General features: G+C 33.0%; 1 protein-coding gene across 7 annotated transcripts in view; it reads right to left on the bottom strand.

Moving 5' to 3' along the window:
* The window catches only part of LOC148626319 (regulator of G protein signaling 7-like), a 106,171-nt gene that overhangs the window by 23,470 nt on the left and 58,731 nt on the right, over positions 1-23,970 (bottom strand). For 5 of the 7 annotated variants that reach the window (XM_088570196.1, XM_088570194.1, XM_088570199.1 and 2 more), the window contains exons 5-11: positions 21,920-21,971; positions 19,764-19,905; positions 16,425-16,506; positions 12,666-12,740; positions 7,304-7,417; positions 6,342-6,403; positions 5,759-5,872 (exon numbers count right to left, since the gene is read on the bottom strand). In XM_088570196.1, coding sequence (XP_088426322.1) covers positions 5,759-5,872; positions 6,342-6,403; positions 7,304-7,417; positions 12,666-12,740; positions 16,425-16,506; positions 19,764-19,905; positions 21,920-21,971 — 641 coding nt within the window. The remainder of the gene's footprint in view (positions 1-5,758; positions 5,873-6,341; positions 6,404-7,303; positions 7,418-12,665; positions 12,741-16,424; positions 16,507-19,763; positions 19,906-21,919; positions 21,972-23,970) is intronic. The other 2 variants (XM_088570197.1, XM_088570198.1) reach the window with 1 other exon arrangement.

Consider the following 23,970-nt stretch of genomic DNA (forward strand, 5'->3'; position numbering starts at 1 on the left):
TTACTGACATTCTTTCTTACCAATCTGATATTGGGGATGAATATAATATGGAGGAGAATGAAGGTGTCCTGAACACTAGAGGTTCAGTTGACAGAACTGCCTTGTCTAATACAAATAAGTCTAAACAGGCGCGTAGCTGCCGTTAAGCAAAAAAGATTTGCCTGCACTTAATTTTTTGCCAATTTTTTTTTTTTTTTTTTGAGATAAAATACATCCAGGAGAGGCATAAATGATTCTCTAAAAAGCTATCTCCACGGAGCTTCAGGGGGCTTTGCCCCACTGGACCCCCTATCAGGGCTCTGCCCTGGACCTGCTGGGGGCCTTAAGTGGTCCCCAGACCCCCTGCCATAATTTTGCCTACACTTCAATTTGGCCTCAGCTATGCGCCTGCCAAAAAATGTAGAATAATAAAAGGGGGTACCTCGAAACGTAAAATTACTACACAGAGTACTAGCTCTGCAAAGAAAGCTAAAAAGTCTGCTACTGCAGGTAAAAAAGTTTCTTCAAGTTTAAATTTAGAAGAACTTAGAGAAGACCTAGGTATTAATTACCTTGTTAAGAATATTAAGGTTTTGTCAGGTCTACTGAAGGCTTCAGAGACTACTGATAGGCCAGTGCCTTTATCTGTCCCTTCGTGTGTTCAAGTTTTTACCCCAGTCACTCAAACATTGTCAATAGGTAATTCTAGTTTGTCTAACAGAACCAGTACTGTGACGTCTGCAAGTAATAATAGGCCTAATCCTGTAATTTCTTTGCCTCATTCAGTTGAGCCCACCCCCCTTGAAAATGAGCCTTTTTTGGAGGTCCCAGATTATGACTACAATGAATTTGATTCTATTTTTTTAGAAGATTATAATCAGTTTCAACAAGAGGAAGTAGAAACTAGTCCTATGGGAGTAGACCCTAGGAATGCTTTTGACCAGTCCCCCTCTTTAGTCCTTCCTACTGCTAATGATCTTGGGGACCCTTCAGTTTCAGTGCCATGTGACTTAGATCCTTCTAATCTTAATGAAGGTCTATATGAAGATGAGTGGAATATTCCACAATTGGACAATGAATAAAAGACTGGTCCAAAAACTGGTAGTGGCCTAGCAAGGGCTATCAATGCTACCCTAACTTTGAAGTCCAATAAAGATAGTTTAACAGAACTTACTAATAAATATGCTAGACCAGAAAATGCAACCTATCTCTGTGCCCAAAAACTTAATAAAGAAATTTGGAATCCTTTGGGACAACCTGGTCGAAGTAAAGACCTTAACTTGCAAGAAATTCAGAAATATTTAGCTTTTGGGCTGATGCCTATAGTATACATGGCAGATAAATTTGCAAAAAAGGAATCAATCGACCCTACTTCAGGGAGAAAAGATTTGACAGATGCTTTCAGTCTATTAGGCCATGCTTTTTTGCTAATTTCTAATATGAGGAGATCTCAGATGAGATCAAACTTAAATGATTGCTATAGTAGGATTTGTTCAAGTGATGTACCTATAACAGACAACTTGTTTGGGGATGAGTAAGTTAAAAGAAATGGGGGATATTAATAAATATCCTATTGTTAAACCTTCTGCCGCTAGTGTCCTTAGAAACATACAAATCCCTGCTAATAGGTATGGGCCACATTATGGTCAAGGGGTTTTAAACTACAGACACCCTGCTCCAAGCAGAGGAGGGCAGGGCAACAGGTTTTTAGGTCTCAGAGGGGGCTACTACCCTCACTTTCAAAATTGTGTTAAGACCACTGATGGGATTTCCAGTGCCTACCAATACCCGAAGAAGAACATTTGTCCGTCGACCTTATTAAATCAGAAGTCAAGAATACCTGTTAAGGTGAGGACTCTTAATTATGATTATTGGTTATTTTTTACCTCTGATGAGTGGATTCTAGAGGCCGTTAAAGGTTACAAAATTGAATTTTATGAGGAACCTTTTCAACTGAAAATTCAAAAGAAATTCCTTTTCCACAAGATAAGGCTAAACTTATTGATGAAGAAGTTTGTAATTTAATTATGAAAGGTGCTATCGAAGAGGTTTCAGATGTTCGTAACTCCTTCATTTCTAATAATTTTGCTGTCCTAAAAAAGGACGACCCTTTTAGACCAATCATTAATCTGAAATCTTTGAATGAGTTTGTAGTGTATCACCACTTTAAACAAGAAAATCTTCGTTACACCTTGGATTTGGTTCAGAAAAACGATTTTATGTGCAAGTTAGATTTGAAGGATGCTTATTTCCATGTGAAAATTGACCCAGACTTCAGGAAGTATCTTTGTTTTTCCTGGAAATGAAAATTTTTTTCAGTTCTGTGTACTTCCTTTTGGCTTAGCATCAGCACCTAGAATTTTTACAAAAATTCTGAAGCCAATTTATGCTACTTTTAGGCAAAATGGAGTAAGATGCTGTTATTATACTGATAACTCTTTGATTATGAACCAAATTAAGATCAAGTGCAAGCATGAAACAGTGTTGATAGCCAATGAAATGGATTCTTTAGGCTTTAATGTCAATGAGAAAAAATCTATTCTTGTTCCTACTCAGAGAATTGAATTTTTTGGAGTTATTATAGACTGTTTTATTTGAAGTGTTTCTTACTTCTGAAAAGATTGAAAAGATCCTCTCTTTGTGTAGAAAAATTCTTAATTCTAAACGGGTCTCTTTAATAGAATTTTGCTCTTTAATAGGGCTTTTTGTGCATGCTTTTAACGCAGTCTTGTTAGCGCCTTTACATTATAGGGCCTTGGAACGGGATAAGGTGCATAATTTATCCTTGAATAACAACAATTTTGATGCCTATATGACTCCTTCCAGCAAGTCTCGTAAAGAGATTGTTTGGTGGTTAAGAAATGTTCAAAATTTGAATGGCAAATTCATTCGGATGCCTCCTGTTGATTTATGGTTAGAAACGGATGCTTCCAATTTAGGTTGGGGAGTCCACTTTGATGGCAAGGTTGCTGGAGGGAGATGGTCTACTCTAGAATCTACTTATCACATTAATTATTTAGAATTACAAGCAATTTTTCTTGCCTTACAAACTTTCTTTAGTTCAAATAAAAGCTTAATACATGTAGGCATTAGATCTGATAATACTGCTGCGGTTGCTTACATCAACAATATGGGCGGAATGTGTTCCATTGATATGGATTGTTTAGCATCCAATATATGGAACTGGTGCTTCTTTAGAAATATTTTCATTTCTGCTCAATACTTACCAGGAGATAATAATGATATAGCTGACTTGTTGTCAAGAAACTTTTCAGACTCATGCGAGTGGTCCTTAAAATTAGAAATCTTTGCTCATATTTGTGTACACCTTTTTGAACCAGATATTGACATGTTTGCATCTAGGATAAATTTTAAAATGAAACCTTATGTTTCATGGTTTTATGATCCTGAAGCAGAGTTTATAGATGCTTTCTCATTTCCTTGGAGGGACAAAAAGCCTTTTTTATTTCCTCCTTTTGCTTGATTTCTAGGGTGATTAGCAAGGTGTGGACAGATAATGTTGAAGAAGCAGTTCTTGTAGTTCCATACTGGCCTACTCAGACATGGTTTTCTTTGTTAATTTCAGCTTTGATTTCTTTTCCTGCCAGGCTCCCAAGGCACAAAGATCTCATTACGCAGCCACAGTCAGGAGAGTGTTACATGGGAAGTTAGACTTAATCGCTTGTGTTGTATCAGAGAATTCCTTAAGGATAAAGGAATTCATGACTTTGATTCCAAAATTATCTGCAATTCATGGAGGTCTTCTACAACAAAACAGTACCAGTTGTGTGTGAAAAAATGGGTTTTTTTGGTGTTCTAAATGGAGGATTAATCCATTCCACCCGTCTGAAATTGTTGTAATAAACTTTTTTGATGCGTCAAAATGTATCATATTCTGTGTTAAATGTACACAAGTCTATGTTATTTCAGACTCTTATTTATTTTGGTGTTCAATGGGTTCATAAATCTGTACTTGTTTCAAGGTTATTGAAAGGTTATTTCAATACTAGGGCTGTTAATGTTAAACCACTTGTTACTTGGGATGTGTCAAATGTTTTAGATTTTTTATCCATTAGCAGATCTATCCCTGAAATTATTAACTTTAAAACTTATTGCTTTAGTTGCTTTAACTACAGCTTCAAGAGCTCAGACTTTATCAGCTCTTGATATTTCCTTATTAACTAAGTTTGATGATATATGTTTTTCAGATTGGACAGCTTTTAAAAGCTTCTAAACCAGGTGTTCCAATACCTGATTGTGTTCTTTATAGATTTAAAAGAAAAGAATTATGTGTAATTCATACTCTTGATGAGTATTTGTTTCGTACTTCAATGAAAAGGAAAACTTTGAAATTGCTCATTTCCTTCAAAACTTCAAAAGCTGTTACTACTTGTACTTTAGCTAGATGTTTACGTACGGTTTTATCTTTGGCTGGGATAAATAATCCTTCATTCACGGCACATTCTTTTCGAGATGCTTCAACATCTAAGGCTTTTAAGTTTGGTGTTTCCATTTCTGATATTATGAAGACTGCTAACTGGTCATCAGCTAAGACGTTTCAACGTTTTTATTATAAATATATTGTTACTAATAAAAACTTTTCGTCTGCCATTTTAGAATCCTAGGGTGTTGTTGACTGTTATTTATGAGAGTGAACTGGACTTTATTATTCGTTATATTTCTACTGAATGTTTCATGTTATATGGAGTATGAGATGGAATATTTTAGTTTGTGTAACTGTTATAGTAACATTTAACTGTGTTATTTTGATTTTATTTATTATTTGTTAAACTTGTTTCATGGTCTTTGACCTCAGGTATATTATGTTAACCATATAAGTCTTCTTTTCACTGAAAAAACTTCTTACGTGGGACTTGTTTTTTGAGAATAAAGGTTGTATTGTTACATAAATTTTTTATTTTGTTATGCCTTAGTTTGTCCCAACACTTTGAACATGCTATATGATACCCTTTTTAACGAAGGCAAATGTAGGATAATGTTCCCTCATCCAATTATCTCCTAGAGATTTGAAGGATGAAGGGCATTATCATAATGAGCCTGAGGCTCAAAAGGGTATCATATACCCTTCCCTTTATTTGTTACATTTGAGTAGCAATGTGATTGCTAATGTTGGTTTTAGTAGTTTTCTCATGGTTTTTCCCTCCCATAATCATTAAGACTGGTTGGTACAAACTGTCTTTAAATAATGAAAAAAGCACATGGAGCTCTGGTTTTATACGGGTCTAAGGTCGTGGTCATGATACATGATTTTGACCTCTTTTAACTGAGAATGATATGGCATGTCTTGCGACACACCTAAATTACTATGCATATGATACCCTTTTGAGCCTCAGGCTCATTATGATAATGCCCTTCATCCTTCATATCTCTACGAAATGCTTGGATGAGGGAACAATGTATTGAAGTCAATTAACATAACAGTGTTAGAACATAATTGTTCACTGTTCCCATCACCACCATGAGAACATATTTATTCACTCTTCCCATCACCACCATGAGAACAGATTTGTTTCCTTTGTCATAGTTTCCCTCCTTTATTTTATCCCAGATTTACCATCCTATGAACAACAAAGCAGAAATCTATACAGTCTGATATCCTTTCCTATACAGTTTTCCCTGCTCCCAGAAATTAATGAAGTATGATATCCATACTTGAAGAGTTTTCTTCGGTTCCCAGAAATATTACATGTATAGTTACATACAAAAATGATTTCCCTTGTTCAACGAAATCCATCAAGTCTGTCAGATTCATACTTACACAGTTTTTTCCTGTTCCCAAAAATCTATACAGTCAGAGATCCATGGATTTGATGGGTCAGGAGGAGATATAAAAGCATCAAATTCAGCGTATTGGTCAAAATATGATACATAGCTACAAAAATATTAAGGATTATCAACAACTGGTTGATATTATTATGTTAATCATTTGACCATGTAATTGTTACAATATTATTTGTTGATTCACTCAATTTAATTTCATTTAAAATTTCAGGGAATGACCAAAAATATTTTTCTGTCTATTCTAAAGAAACTTGATGTACACGATGAACACTTGAAAATAACTTGCTACAGCTTAATAAAGGAAAATTTAAAAAAAAACATGTCAGTTTCTTGTGTTTTTAGCTAAGAATAAAAGATGTGTTTTCTGCATAGAATTATAGTCATGTTTTTTTATTAGAATAATAGACATATCAGTTTCCCGTACTTATTCACTTAGAGTTGTAGATGTGCCACCTGTATAATTTGTTGTGATTAAAAACATGTCCATGTTTTGTATCTTTTTTTAAAGAGAGTTTGATAATTGTGTATTCTTACAGCCTTAAAATAAGTAAACCTCACACCTTTCCGTTACTTTGGAAATTTTTATTCTTCGTTTCTCTAATTTTTTCTTTAATACTTCAATCTGGAAGGATAAAAATACATAAGAATAGGACTTGTATAAAAGACTATCAACAACATGAATAAATAACTTGCCATTAAAAGAAAGTCCATACAGTATCACATCTACACTTTTAGAGATGTTGACTGCAGCAGGAAAATTGTATGTTATTCAAGATCTGGTTCTAAATTCCCAAAGCTGCAAACTAGGGACATGGAATATGAGACCATACATGCCAAATGACCCTGTTATGATTGGTCACAACCACAAAAGTAACTTCACACACCATCAATTATGACTAAATGAAAACAAATATGATAAAATGATAAAATAGGAATACGACCCATCTAAGGACATTTCTATCTTAGCAGGTAGGTATACCATACCCTTTCTAAATATCTCAAATTACATTGATATTCTACTAGAGATCTTGAGGTACTTCATGGGGTACCATTTTAATGGCTCAATCAAACTACAATTTAAATTTTCTTATGAAACAATGTTATTTTTCTTTTACTTTACAATTTTTTGATCTGAATTATAATCCCCTTTCTGTACAGACATATAGAAATAAATATTTCAACTCTACTTTTAGGAAATACACACTCCCATATGGCCAGATCTTCCCAAAGGATAGGGTTTCATACAAAAAGCTGACCAATCAAACTGCATGATAGGTTTATGAATACCATTCCTTGGTTAATAAGTATTAATGTTGTGGAAAGCAAGCAAGTTGCAAATGTATGACTTTTAGTTCTGTTTTTGGTTATGTTGTGTTATATGATGAAATTACATCAACATGGAATACACACTTTACAGCCAAAGTAACAGGCCCTGTTCAGTGTCCAACATAATTGTAAGCTTTCAAGGTTAATGGCACTTTACTTCATGTTATGGACAACCTCAAGTTGAGTAAAACTTTACCTCGATCTTTAGAAGTGAAAGTCCTACCTCATGTCGTAAACTATCACAAGGATTGTGTAGATCTGCCTCTGAAACACTAGGACTAAGTCGTCCTCCAGGGACAGCATAGTTAGGCTGCAACAGAAAGTTCTGTATATAAGAATACAATTAACAGCTGTGCTTAAGCACTTGATATTCCCTCCCACCAGTTTTATAGCTGAATAACCCTTACCACCACCACCACTTAACACCTGCCACAAAATACTAGGTAAACATTGTGACAAAACTAACAAAAATGATCCATCATACCCAAAATTTAAATACAAAGAAAGCCAAACATGGGTTCAGTCAAGTCTTTACAGTCATAACAGTCTTTCCTCCTTCATTATCATGTCAATACAAAGAAAGCCAAACATGGGTTCAGCCAAGTATTTAAAGTCATAACAGTCTTTATCATGTCATTTACCATATCTACTTCTTTTAAAACTTGTGCACAAATAAGAAAACACATGATATAGAAAAATGTTTAAAACAGTTCCAAATGTTTAAGAAACTACCTGATGGAATAATTTGACTTGTTCTTTTATATAAAGATAAATAAGCTTCGAATAAAATGCTTTGCAGGACGCAGGATAATACAACTGCATAGGTCATAACTTGAACAACTGTGACATGTATTAATGGGGCTATATCAATGGTCCGACAGTTTGATAGACTAACAGTTCTAAGAAATTTCTTCAAAAAGAAAAAGAAACAATGCATTTATATCCGTCTATGGATATATAACCATAATAACGAAAGTTGTGTTTGGGGCATAGTTATATCTCCTCTGGTGTCCTAACTAGTTGTCTGTCACATATCTTATAAGCGCATATCCAATGAAAACTAAGGAACAAAATTAAAGAAACCAGTAAGCAGTCAGTAGGTGAAGAACATAGACCTGGCACCCCCTGTGGGCTACTATCTGTAAAAACTAATTTTAACTTTTAAAGATAAAAATAAGGAGAAAAGAACCAAGTGACTTTCATATTATATTTATAGGAACAATTTCAAAGGATACATCCTCCTAACGTGATTAAAGGTCCTGTGATCACACTATTTATTCACAGTCAGGACACCATTTATAATAGCCAATAGTTTTAATTCATTTTTTTATTCTATTAACCAATATCGTTTATTCATATATTGCAGTCATGTAATTTTGATGATCAACTATAATCAATGATAATTCCCACGGTAAAGGATAGTGATGGTTTACCAAGCAATCCCTACAGTGATTTCAGAAAATAAAATCCTTAAGAAAAATGTTCAAAGATGAACAACCGACACAAAATGATGACAATAGCTCACTCTTGGATTTAAGTCGGGTGAGCTTATGTTAGGCACCGACCATTATTATATTGAGGGGGGCCGGGATATTTTCGAAAAAAAATATTAATTTCCCTCTGAAGAAAAATGAAAAAAATATTTTTTCTGTGACATGAAAAAAATAAAAGAAGTTCCACAATGGTGAAAAAAAAATAATGTTGTATTTTGCTTTTCAAAAAAAAAAAGGAGAAGAGAGGAATCTTATGTACATATAGTGAATGTACCATAAACTGCCATTTAACATGTAATATTATGTATGCAGAAGTATGTAACAAATTCCTTTAATATTAACATTTTACAGTTTATAGTAATAAAATTCATAATGTTATGATGAATTACTAAATGGATATCAATATCCAGAGACTTTGTTTTATATTAATCCACTTTGTTGAACATACTATTAGAAAAAAACACACAAACTACCACAAAACATAACCAATTTAGATTTTATCTCCAATAGAGAAATGATAAGAATACCATGCCGTCCGATTATTTCCCATAGTGGAAATTGCGTAGATTTCTTGACTAATTTTTGCTACCTATACTTAAAAATCAAGGAACTTATGCACGAGACAGCTAGGAACTTTCAGTTTCTAAATGACAACAAATTTCCTATGTACTTATGACATGACAAGCATGTTTACAAGCATGCTCAGTAATAAACTAATTAAGATGGCTGAAAACGTTCACTTTGAAATAAAAATAGAAGACTATACTATAGTTTTGAGCAATGAGAACTTACTTCTAATATTATAATTTGTTCTATTACAATTAGTTCTTAATAATATGATGTGCAATGAGGACAGTCCCTAGCCCTGACATATGTGACCTACAAACTTATTCACTTTATGGTTGGAAAGTTCGCAAACAAGCACAACATGATTAGTTCTGAGATGACTCTGGTCAAACCTTAATGATGCACATCTTTCATGAACAAATAAACTATAAATATTACTCCATAGCACTTTTTATTTCTTGAAGATAAAATCATCTCATGTATATACCATTCTTTAAAAATGCATCTTTTACATAATACATTTAATTACTTAACTAATTAATATTTTCACTATATGATCTGAAGCCAATGAATTATTCATGAAATATACCTGTGATATGTGTATATGTATAACAAAATACAATTATAATTTTTCATCCAGAGGAAGAAGACAAAGAAGAGTTTTACAACCAACACCAAGCTACCCTAGATTGAACAACACTTGGGGCATCTCAAATGTTATGGGTGACATGAATGCCAAAGTTTGAAAAGATAACACAGGGAGAGAACTAATCACGGGAAAGGAATGCATTGGTAACATCAATGAAAATGGAGAACTCAGAATGCAGATTTTTGCTCCCAGAACGATCTAGTCATAGGACATTCCAACTCCCTCACAAGGATATACACAAAACAACCTGGTATCTCAAGAGATGAAAACTAGAAACCAGATAGACTACATTACAGTCACCAGGAGATTAAGAAAGAGCATGACAGATGTTAGAGCTTATCGAGGTGCTGATATAGCATCTGATCACCAACTTGTGGTGGCTAAATTTAAGATCAAGATAGCCATGGCAACTAGACAAGATCAGATTAGAAGGTGAAAGTATAACATAAGGAAGAGGTGCAGTAGACAAACAATGGGAAAGAGTAAAACACCACATGCCAAGAAGAACTTGGATTCTCAAAGAAGGAATACAAGCCATGGTTATCTGATGATACAATTGTGACAACTGAGAAGCATAGGTCTGTTAAGATATAACTTGACCAGGTCAAGACAAGATTGCAGAAGGAATGGTTGATGAATAAACATTTAAGCATTAGGAAAGAAGTAAAGAGAAAGGACTAGACAGAATAAAAGAACCTACATCAACGAGCTCACTTCAACAGCAAATAATGCAATGGGCCGAAATGGCACAAAACTGCATACAACATCACACACCAACTGGCATATAGAAAGACCAACCCATCCAAACCAGTGAAAGACAAAGATGGCAATGTGATAACAAATCTAGATCGACCACTTTTAAATGGAAAAGAAACATCAGATGCTCCTGATCAACCTCATGGAGAAGACCTAATCACAAAAGATGAAATCATAAAAGCCCTATGAATAAGGGCTGGAAAAGCCCCTGGACTGAACCAAATTTCCACCTGAGGTCTTGAAGATCAACCCGGAAAAACCAACATCTTGATTGATTGATTGATTGTTGGGGTTTAATGCCCGAGCAGCAATACTTCACCTATTCTTTTGACACTAGGACCTGCATGGGGCTCTACAGCAACTATCATGAGCTGTTTGAAAATATCTGAGAAACAGTGGAAATCCCTGAGAAGTGGAGTGTAAGTTACATCATTAAGCTTCCAAAGAAGAGCGACCTGAGCAACTGCCAAAAACTGGAGAGGAATTCAGCTACTCTCCAGATTCCGATGGGGTCAATCATATATTGACCAAATTGCAACGTTACAGGTCATCATGGAGGAGTAAGTAGAATGGCATTCATCCCTCCACATAAACTTTGTGGACTTCAAGAAGGCCTTAGCATAGTTAACAGAAATGTACTTTGTAAGGTACTAAGACATTGTGGAATCCCTATCAAATAGTAAAGATTATCCAAGGACTCTACAAAAACACCAAATGCCAAGTCATCCATAATTCAACACTCTCCTTCAATGAACATACAAGAAATATGCCAAGGTTTCTCCTGTCACCCTTTATTTTCTATATAAGTGTGCAAGAATTTAAATTAGATATAACGTACAATCATGAATTTACTCATAGATTGCTTCTTGCCTAATTGATATATTTTAGGGTGCTAAAGGTCTATAGGCCTGCATGAGTCTCGGACTTTTTCATGCTATTGCAGGGGAAGTTAATCCCGGCCTGCACGAGTCCCAGACTTTCTCGTGCTCTGTTATGGTTTAGAAAAAAGAAGCAGCTCCTCAACAATACCATGCAACAGACAAAGCCATGTCTTGTTTAGGCCAAGTAAATTTCATCCAACCCTCATCAAAATATGGGGTGGTTGGGAGGATTTAATTTTTCATTTTTTACTCCTTACCAGATATTTTCTGGCCTAATTTTATCTTTATGGTGTATAGACATGTTCTGAATCCATAGCCACATCAGTTTCAGAGAAGAAACATTATTTTAGTCACCAAGAATTGAAAGATTTGTATAATATAGTGCCTAAATAACCTAAATACAAGAAACTGAAGTGAAAAAATCCTGATTTTGAAATTCACGTCCCATTCTAAAAAAACAAATTGTCATTTTTTAGGAGCGGGAGGGGATGTAAATCTATTAATTAATTTTATTTGGTCTTAACAAGAATGAAAGATCTGATTATCTGAGTCGTTACTTTCACATGTCCTCCCTTGATATTTATATAATATTTTCCATTTATTGTTTATCATAAATTTGATTGGCCAAAAAAAAAAACCCAAAAAAATCTGCCATATTTCTGAAAAAAAACTTGAAAATCCCAGCCCCCCCCCCCCCACTCCCCCAAAGTATAAAAATGGTCAGTGCCTTACTTGTTTTTTAAGTTGTACTATAACTGAGACATTGATATTTGCCCTTGTCGGACAATCAGACTGTCAGATCAACAAGTTATTGGACCATCAAACCATTGGTCAGACCATTGAGTGGACCCTGTATGAGCATACCATTCAAACTTGGTACAGCTCTGAATTTTGAGTGTGATTAAATATTTGACACAGGTTAAGAATTTGACTGAAAATTCAAGACTAACACTTTTGGTCCCATTTTCATGAAGGGTTCAAGTTACAACCCCAAAAATTAATCCTTTCACCTGGAGTCAAGTTACAGTCTGGACATAATGAAAATGCTTGTTTCTGGCTCATTTTTTACCCCCTTATTCCTGAAGAACTTTTGTTACTTTGTATGTATGATTTTAGTTACTTTATGTTCTTTGTTGTGTATGTCTGTTTTCATGAATTTCACAGAATATTTGGTATATTCTATCTTCCAATAATAAGAAACGAAATACGCACCCTTGTCATTTTAGAATGTCTGTTCATTCTACATGCTTTTTTAATATCCACTTCTGTTGTGTTTACACATCCAGGCTGTAAAATAACATCAAATACTATAAACATTATGAAACTTCTAACTGCTATGGAATAAATGATAAAATAAAAAGTTCCTTAGGATGATCATTATTCCCTTTCTTCAATGTTTACCTTTACAACCTTTCTATACCATTATAGAAATACTATATTTGTTCACCCTTCCATGTTTTCCTCTTTCGTCTACCCTAGACATGATATTTTATGCCTGTTTCATGTTCTTTGTTGTGTGTATTTTCTTTGTCTTGTTTTTATCCTTGGACTATGTGTTTTTTTAATTGCTGTTTGACTCCAGTTTCCCATGATTTTCTTTCAAAGCTAAACTCATCTATCAATTTACATCATGACTTAATATATAACATAGCATATGTTTCTGACAAATAAAAAAAATGTGAATTTAAAACAAAACTTAATTTTGTCAAGAAATATGTTTTGGAATAAAAGAGCACTAAGTCAAAATCATGATCAATGGGGTCAAGTATTTACACTTTTATTAGCTTGATACAACCCTAAATTTTGATTGGGATGAACAGGTTTCTGAAACAGAGTGAATGAAATCAAGAAACTTAAAAAAAAAAAAAAAAAACGAAATTTAATATCTATTTTTTTATGATATAGATGCAGAATTGATCATTGGCATATTAAAGATAACAAAGTACTCAATTTTTATATGAAACCAACAAACCTTTATGGGTCCTTTAGGACCTCAAAGAGAAGCAATTTTACAGTGGATCCAAAACAAAATCTAAATGCAAAAACTAGTACGATTCAGTATGTCAGCAAATCAAAAGAATTCAATATTTGTTGAAACAAAGTTTATTTTTTAGACTCAGTGTGGACCAATTTGAAATTAGGATCTGAAATTCTAAAAAAAAATATTTTATGGAAACTCCAGTCTAATATTCATTTACCACAGACCAGTGATTATGTTCCTTATTTGACCCCTAGCAATAGCAAGTGGTATTTAAATTAAAAACATGGCTAATGCCATTTTAAACAAAATGATAAACAGGGGTCTCCATGAAATATTTCAATTCTAACAAAGGGTAATAACAAAATTACCTAACTGATAAACCATAGGCAACAGTTTTATTTTGACTAAGGTTTGAAGTTTTGGAAAAAAAAAATACAAGCTATGCATCTTTCTGAGACTTTGAAATAAAGCAATATACTGTGACGTAAAAAAAAATAGACATTGCAATTTTGGGTCTGGTGTTGTAGATAGTTGTCAGGAAACTGAACCCTGAACAGTTGGGACAAGTATGGATATAACATTCAGGTAGTACAATACAGTTAGGTCATTTCTCAAAATTTGGTCTCCTTTTGTTGAAATAATCTGTTTTGAGGCAGTCCTCACAGAAATTCCTAGTGTTTTGTCATAAAAAAGTGCATATTTTTGAAATCCTTGGTGTGTGGAGGTTAAAGTCATTTATAAGTAATTTAGTGATTATTGTTATAAAATCGGGTAGCCATGGTAACATACTGAAAAAAATATTGTGTTTTAGTACAAGCAGGGGTCCCTTTCCAAAACTAACAGCCAAATACTATGCTTTATAAAATATCAGGCACTTAGACACCCACAGGATGAAAGCATGCATGGAGTAGGTGGAAAAAGGATAAAAATAATAAGACCCTTTTCGATTCATTCTCTCACAATTTTAGTTCCAAAAGTTCGTGTGAAATGAGGTATTTTGAAAATCAGCCATCTGATGCTGAGGAGAAAACCTAATACGGCAGGGGACTGACATTCTTTATTTAAATTACACCTGTTTATCATTACATATATTACATGTGTCTATGTATAAATGTTTAACTACATTTAAACAATACATCCACCAAATTTCAACTTTTAATTTTAAGTTTTACAAAATTTGACGGTGGTAACTTGGTGTGCAAAACAGTGCACCTTAATGTAACTGTATAGTGCACCCTCAAACTTGTTACAGAAAGGGTATAGATTCAATAAAAATGTTTATTTCTAGCGACTTTCTTAACACTAAAATCTTAAAACATTAGGGACATAACTGTTTAAACCTTCCTTTTGTGATAAAAACCTTGTAGTGCAATTTCATGGAACTCATACACTTCTACTCAATGTCTGGCTTGATGTTTTCCCAAGTTAAGAACCTTGGACTTATGTTTACCTTGTGTAATTTAAATTATATGTAATATGATTTGGGTAAAGTGTTATCTCCATTTTTGTTGTTTCACAGACCAGCCAGAATCTGGCTGTCTCCATTCATTGGAGGCCCACAGGCTGCCTTTGGCAGTTGGGTAGGATCTTTGTGTAACGATTTCACCTATAGTAATTATGTAATTATCTCCCTTGAATACATACAGAACCAAAAATTGATAATAAAAGTCGTTGTAAGTTATAATAATATAAAGTAATGTATGTTTATAGTTTCTGTAGGTAAAAACAACTTACTGAAAGCTTTAGTAGTAGGAAAGTTTTATAATAAATAAATATTTGGTGTTTTACTAATCGTTCAATACCAAATGGAAAAAGAAATGATTTCTACATAAATGTATATATTTTTACAAGAAATTTTTGAATTGTCTTGGGACAACCAGTAGCTAAAGTATGGCTCACTTTAAACACATGTAAGTCATGTTTTGGAAAGTCACTAATGTGACAATACTCCAATAGAGTAAAATCTGACAAAATCTTTATTTTTCAGAAGCTTCTTTACTACTAAAACATGAATTATAAACAGGTAACTTGTTTATTTAAATAACACCAGAGCATGTTCTTTTCTTGTCTTTTCTTTTGTCCTCCATATCCAAATTCAAGGTGAAGGTTAAAATATAGACTGTGCTTGCCAGACTTACAAAGTACATGTCTTGAAATGTAAGTAATAGATTTAAATACGGGTGTTTTTGGTGCTTATTAGGGAATAAATAAGTGCAATAGTTAAACTACAATTAATTTCAATAGCTAAACATACAATTAAAATATATTTGAGATACTCATTTAATTTACAACTGTTGAATTGAAATGTTTTGATATGACATTGTTATGTTTGCATATAAATTATGTTGAATTAATATAAAGTATAAAATCAGTAGTATTTTCTCTATATACTGCAATAACTCCCTGTGATCAAACTTGTAAACTGAAAGTGTCTACATATAACAGAGCAACTGCCTCATTTTGCAGCCATTGTCAATTAATCAATGGTCTGAATTGAGAATTGGGAAAGCATAGTCATTGTTGGTGGTTTTTGAGGTCATTGCATTGTCTAAGTTAGACATTTTCAGAAAACAGCAGGGGACGGAAGAATCCAAGCCTGACCCTCCTGTTACATATTCCCAACGATGTTAGAACTGTCAAATTTGCGAAGCAAATTTTTGGTCGTTTCCTCCATGGGATTCGAACTCATACCGCTGTGACATCTATGGCAACACTGCCTGCACAAAGTCCAGAACCCTTGACCACTAAAAAGTGGACTTTGTGCAGGCGGTGTTGCCATAGATGTCACAGTGGTATGAGTTTGAGTGCCACGGAGGGAACGACCAAAAATTTGCATCGCAAATTCAGACCTTTCTATATGTTTACATATCTTCCCTGTATCAATTTGATCTGATGGAGCAGTGTAGTGAATAGAGTTGTCACATTCTGAGATGTTTATATATATATATATATATATAAGGCATATAGATACTTTTGATTTCAAAACTTACCACAGGCCTATGAACATCCCAAAATGCCCTTTCTTGGCTGTCAAGAACTTTGCGCTCTAATTTGTCTCGTTTTTTATCAACCCTGAAAAAATAAAGACATGGATTAAAAAACTTGTTTTTAAACTTTTGCACATCACAAAAATAAGAATGGGTCATAAGTGACAATTCATAATTCTAACTTCAGTCCTGTAAAATAAGACGAGGTGGGTATAATCAGTAGGAGGGCGAAGTTGAATACGTCCATATATGCCTTATTTTAGTTGTATCAGTTTTTATGTCTACACTTTTACATTAACAAGGAATTAATTAACACAAATTAAGATGTGAGCTATGCATTAACATTTTGTGTTGTTTGTTAAGATTCTTACTCAGAATTACAGGTTAACTTCCTATCAGACTGAAGCTCTCAGTGCTTATAAGGTCAAAGGTTCAATTCATATTGATTACCTTTATGAGTACTTTATAATAAAACAAATTTTGAGCTTAAATTTCGATTATTAAATGCTACTTTGAGAATATCAGCATGGTGTGAAAAATTTCACATTAACAATATTCAATCCAGAATTCCATTTTGTTCTAGAGGTGAGATGATATCTTTGTTTATGAATACATTACTTAAGAAAATTGCTCTCACAGAAAGCCAAAAAAACAAAAAAAAACAAAAAACAAAATTTGGCAAATGTAAAATACAAGGTAAGATCATTTTCTTTGAGATTCATATCAGTGATACACAGTGGAAGAATTTTTTTTTTGAGTGGCATATAAAAAATCATCCTGAAACAAAGATAAAGGTACCCATTTTCTAAGTGAAAAGGGCAATTAGTCTTGGGCAATATGCACAATATGCAATATAGTTGAACTTAACACGCAGTTTATGGCCCAAATATTTGCGAGTAATTTTGAAAAATTTGCTGGAGTGGTTCTTGTTTTCATATCCTGAAACCAAAATGTGAAGGAAAGAAAAACATGAAACTGATCTATGAAGACTAAGCTGGCAAGTTAAAATCATAAGTGTTATTTAACTCAATAAATAACTGGATTTTTCTTTTTAAAAAATGTTGAAAAAATCATTTAATTCAAAATACCATCTTCCACAGTAATATTCTGAAAACTTAATGTTTTCAAAAATTTTAACGTACAGTTTACACTGGGTATATTCAAGAGAAGTTAAAGAATAGATAAGTATTTATGCAAACAGGGTAAAACAATGTGTTTCTGGACATCTTGTATACCTTAACAAAATTTAAATGACATCTCTGCACTTGCCAGAATTTCTCTTACTCTGAAGTACAGGGTCCAAAGCAAAAATTCATATAATATAACTTTTATAATCTTAACAAGAGATATAAATATGTACTTTTTGCAATCTGAAGTATAACTAAACAACAGATGAACAGACAAGATAAATTCTCAAACTTTATTGGGCCACAGTTTTTTTTTTAATTTATTGGTTTACGGATATTTTACTGGAAGGAATCAGGTTGGTTGGCTGGAAAAAAAATAAAAAATAAAATGGGAACCAGAAATGCATAACCACTTTTTATATTTTAATCAAAAACATTTTTTTATCTGACCTGATACAGTTTAGAAGTGGGAATTTAATCTACTGTATGTACCTTCACATCATTAATAAACACAAATTCTCATTCCAATAAATTCAATGTGCAAAACTTAACGCTTTCAACCCTGAATAATATTTTTCTCGAATTTTCTGCCGAGTTAATCATTGCATGCACGATCTCTGGGGCCAGAATTAATTTATGTTAATTTCCTCTATTTTTTGTATCTATAGCTTTCCTCACAGTATGGAATAGTTAATAGCTTAAAATAAAGGTGGTAAAAGTCACTAAAAAGTTAAAATCGAAGTGGAAATTCGAGTTTTAAAACAGGGTTGGTTAAAAACATGTACTGTTTAATTTATCATTGAGCATTGTGTTGGTGTAAACAAGTTGTGTTACAAATGGGCTTGGTGAAAAGTCAATATGAAAAAATCCTACAAAGTCAGGAAGAATTCAGGGGCAGAAAATTGAGTATACAGATGGATTTCATGAAAAAAAAAAAGTCTTCGTACCACGAACGACTCTAACACTAGCTCAATAGCTAATCAAACCCAGTGGGTTTTTAGTTGGGTGCCAAATGTAACAGGGGAGCATGATTTGACTCACAAAATTATACTCCTCCACCGAGGATCGAACCCTAGACCACTCGGTGGCAAGCCAGCGACAAACCGATTCGGCTAAAGAATTAATCCTTTAACCAAGTCAATTAACTGGCTATCTAAATATCATCACCTACTACAACTCAGACAGGCCGTCCTGCCACATACACAAAACATCATAGGTCTTGCTAACCACTTCCGGGTCAAATGGCCACCCCCTTATGTAGTACCAAAAACACACTGAACCTAGACATATGCATTGTAAGTGCATTATATGTGTGTATTCTGATTAAAAGTAGTCAAAATAAAGCTGAGAATGTGTACTTTAAAATCATATATGTAATTTACTACAAAAGTGTATGAATATTGTTTACATATGTGAGTAATTTGCCTCCATGCCATCAGTTAGCAGAAAAGATAAAAATGTGGATTTTCAGTATTTATTCAAGTAAATTTTTTTAAGAATTTCTACAATCATCATACCATTAGCACAATGATTTTGAAAGCCTTATTTTCCCAGCTTTGAAATGGTATGCAACTTTAAAATGTCATTTGTCCTGGGAATTCACAGTGGAACTTTGGAAATTACTTGTAAAGTAATGGAAATGTTAGAAGTGGTTAGTGAGACCGTAGCTTTGATTTTCCCACTAATTATCTCCCCTTTACTTATCTACTTCCTGTTGAGAATGAAAACAAATCCACAAAGTTTTTAATCCTCTATTTTTTGTTTCAATACACATTTATTTACCCTGATAAGGCCACAGTTTTTTAATTTGTTAAAAAATTAATCCTCTTTGATTCTTTTCAATTAAAGGTATTTTTATTTTATCATCTCTAGCCAGTGTTTCCCAAACTACCAAAACCCTCAAACATGATTTTATTGAAGTGGTGAAATTTATGCTGCCATTTTTTTTCGATCTTCTCACTAACTTTACTTTGTTGAATGAACAAAACTAGAATCAGGCTTTATCCGTAACTTTATTTTAAAAAGTAGATGTTACAATTTCACACTTGCCATATTTTTTGTAGTCGGTGGCAGTAAAAATAATAATTGGAAAACTGAAATTCCAATTTTATTTTTTTTCTCCTAGCTGGAAATATTGGGTATTCGGATCCGTAAACTAACAAATTAAAAAACTGTGGCCTTATCAGGGTAAATAAATATGTACTCAAACGCTTACTTTGCTTGAGCTTCTGCTTGCATAAATATAAATTCCCACTTTCGAGAAAACATTTTCTGAAGCCTCGCCAAGTTCTCAGCTTCATAATCTGCCAGTTCTAGTCTCTGTTTATTTTGCATTGTTCTCTTGCATAAATACACAGCTGTAAATAAACAAAGTATGTTATACTGAAGATATACAGTAAAACCCGTCTAAACTGAATCACTTTTTGGACTCTAGAATTTGTTCAGTTTAGACAGTTGTTCAGTTTACAAAGGTTCAAATTAAATTTAAACTGATGTGTAGGGACTTCAAAATGTGTCTGCTTCAGACAAGTTTTTGGTTAATTCATGGTTCAGATTAGACAGGTTTCACTGTAGTTTTACCAAGGTTTCTATAATTACTATTGAAATCCAAACTAAAATAAGAAATGTACAAGACATGTTAATAAATATATTTTGTAATGAAACTGATAGAAAGAATAAATAAGAATGTTGAATTGTATGTTTTTAATTGTAAACATAATACAGCCCGATCTATATGAAAATAATTCAATTTGATAAAAAAACAAGCTGTTTGATTGGTTGGCTCTCTTTGTGGAAACAAAGTTATTTTGTGTAACCTTGTTTGGTACTATGGTGTCATAGATGTCAATTGGTCTGTACTCCAAGGTTAAAACAATTCCAAATCAATTCCTAATATTTGGATAAGAATCAATTAGAAACTGAATTATGAAGAATATTTCTATTCTTTACCAGTTTATATGGAATAACTTGGTTTTGGCCAGCTTATACTCTTTATACAACACTTCATGGTCTATAAGTTTAAACAGGTTATTATGTATAACCGTTTCAAAAATTAGAAACATTCTTTAAACACAATTATAGTAAAGGTCCAATACGTTTAGATATATTAGAGAATGCCCGCGAAATCGTGGTCAATTGACCAAAGTGTGGATACAGTATTAATTTGACAAATCAAGACAAAATAAGTAATCGTTGTAAAGGATCTACGATCATCTACCACACATCAATGGTGTACAGTTTTGTTCAAATTGCTTTAGTGGTTTAAGAGGAATTGACCATTAACCCTTCAGAGGGACTGGATTTTCGTTTGACTCAGAATTAATAAATGTATATACAAATATGTGATCAACCCCAAAACTGGAACTTGTTTGCCAGTAATTTTTTATAGGGGACTTCCTAGCATTTTGTCCTATTATTCTGCGAACTTTAATGTTCGTTATCAAAGAATTACGCCCAATAATGCTTTTGAGTAGGTTATCAAAGTGGTATCTTGCTAACTCAAAAAATATTTTTTATCTAACTCAAAATTGAACTTGCATGTATTTTGTCCTTAACATCTGTACAAACTTTTGTTTATCAAATGGAAAATGCTGGGAGACGAATGAACAGACAGATTGATACTCAACTGAATTTTTATGTATAAAGAAAAGTTTAGGCTTCATTCACACCTTATCCGAATTGTGCATTTTGCTCGAACAGAACAGAAGGGGAGCTGGGTTGAACACCCTTTAATTTTCTGAAGGTTCTGCTCCACCCAGTTGATAGGTGTATAATATATTCTTCAATTTTAAGTAAGTCAATATTTTACTCAAAACAATGGGTAGGGGGTTTACCAGTCATGCCAGTTTACTCATAAAACAGGGAGGGGTCTGGACTTTTGGGCACAGATGTTTACACATAGAAGGGAGGAGATTTATATGTTTTACATCTTTCCATGTCTGGACAATTTTGCACCTCAGAAAAAATGTGAATGTCGTTTAATTAAACAAAATAATGAACGTACAATACTCATGTAACACATATACACGATCCGGACAGAACGTCGATTGAACATGCACGAAAACATTGGGATATTTTCCCAAAAATTCATGCTTTCTGTAGGAAAAAGATTGTTTCAAAGACAAATTTAGGAAGTATAGAACACTTAATTTATACCTCATATCACAAACATATTCGACCTTGTATGGTTTCAGAGGAGCTGCGGCTCAAAGAAATCGGTCTCTTCCTTTAGTAGTATAGATGTATCTTTCCATTTTATAAGACAAACAAATTCATTCTTGAGAAAAGGATTCAATATGATGGATAGGGATGTACCATATTATCATCATTTTCTTATGAAAATACAATGAATATTTCAAAGCATAGGTATACCATAATCTGTGTTCTCTGGTTCTCCACATCTTGATGGCCAAAAACAGGGTGTCTGAAATAAACAAAAGTTACAACAGAATTAGAATACACTAACATAAAGGTTTATAACAAATGAATGCTAATCTGATTGATAAATGTTATGGATTAACCATTTCATGTCACACTCATCAAGAGACTGAGTATGCTATGTAATTGTCTTTACGGCAACCTTTAGTATCACCAGTGGTCTATCTGAATTTAAAAGAATCTGGCTGACAATTAAATGAGGAATTAGAAAATAAACAAAAAAAAAACTCCATGGGCTAGTATTCCAAAACCAGGAATGGAAAGTGTTAAGTATTGTTCTATTTAAAAATCAGGCAGGGTGTGATTCATCATATCTCAAGATAATCAATGAAACTGTTAAAATATATTTGCTTTGTCCAAAACACAACTCTTCCTATGTTCATTTTATTGGATGTTCTATTTGACATGAAATATTTTTTGACTGGTTATAGTGTAAAAATTCTGGTGGAAATTTTTCCTGTACTTTTCTGAAGTTCAATGTAACAAAATTTTAAGTATTAATTATTCAGTGGGCAACTTTTACTTGCATTTATATTTTTGAATAGTTTCTATGAGGCCTACTGAAGGATTTCAAAAAAAAAATACTTGTCTGGTTTTAAGCCAAAGCTGTACTTAAAAAACTTATATGCAGATAGAGTAACTTGAAAATAAAATGCTCTACAGGGCCTAGCTTGTTATATCTGCAGATGTCAAAACCAGAACAATCAGGGCAAGTATAGACACTCAACATTCAAGCTTTGCACATCTCGTGTAATGTTTTTCTACCCCTTTGGCCTTTAATTCTTAAACAACTGATTCAACAATGAAAAAATCAATGCCAACCTTTCTTTTAAAGTATTAAAGTATGATTTAAATTTTCATAGAAATCCATAAAAGAATACCAAAAACAAAAAATTTTGACAATGGCAACAACTATACAATTATACAACCATTAACTTTTATGGTAATCTGAATACTATGGTAAGGTAAGTTTTTTTTTTTATTTGCTTATCCTTTTTTAAGTAAGTTTTCCTAACTACTATTTTAACAGTAGGAAATAACCTTATAATAAAGTCTTCTTGATTAATTGTCTTTTAAATCAGTAAACATTTATAAGCTCTAAATATACCTAAAGGTGAAAAAGCATTAAGATAATTTTCACACTTATGTGACCCATCAATGGATGAATATATCAATTTTTAGTAATTCTACTCAAGTAAATGTTCTATGAGCAAACATCACACAAAGTGAATTTGATCAATTATTAATAACAAATTTTACACATCCATTAATACAAACAAGCCTGCCAAGTGCCACAACAATATCTTGTTTTCTCATTTAAAAAGATGATTTGTTAAACACAAATTTCATTTGAGCAAACAATCAAAAAATTGTATGATAGTTATTATTTGATGAAGTGAGTGTGGAATGTTTTTGTCAAAATGAAATTGATTAGCTCCTCAGAGAAATGAATCCTAATACCCATCAGCAAACAACCTTTTATATAAACCACAGCTGAAAATATTGATGAATCAAGAGAATGCTGGGAAAGATTCATTTCTGGGGATCTTTAGCATTTGATGGATGGTGTATGGTTTTGACATTTGATTTGAGAATTGTCACAACAAATCTTCTTCTTGAGATTGTAGATTTGGTTTTAATCCTTAATATGATTGGTATTCACATCACAATAACCTTTACTAAGAAACAAAATTGTTTCTATATATAGACATAAAATGCACAGAATTTACAGAGGCCAAAACAGCATGTTAAAAAACAAAAAGAGCTAATTGGTAATTCTTTATGTTTAAGTATTTTTCATGTTAAAGCACTCAACATGTAATCTTATATTTCACAGCTATCACAGTGTTTACACACTATATTAACTAAACCTATATCTAAATCTTTTTACAAAATAAAGAATTGAACAGAAAGTGACTCATTTTGTTCTAACTAAATTGGCTGAAGTCATTATTGTATAGACACATACTATATATCATACATTT

This window comes from Perna viridis, chromosome 2, assembly GCF_037379345.1.
Source record: "Perna viridis isolate PV_CMFRI_1.1 ecotype Kerala chromosome 2, ASM3737934v1, whole genome shotgun sequence".
Taxonomy (NCBI): domain Eukaryota; kingdom Metazoa; phylum Mollusca; class Bivalvia; order Mytilida; family Mytilidae; genus Perna; species Perna viridis.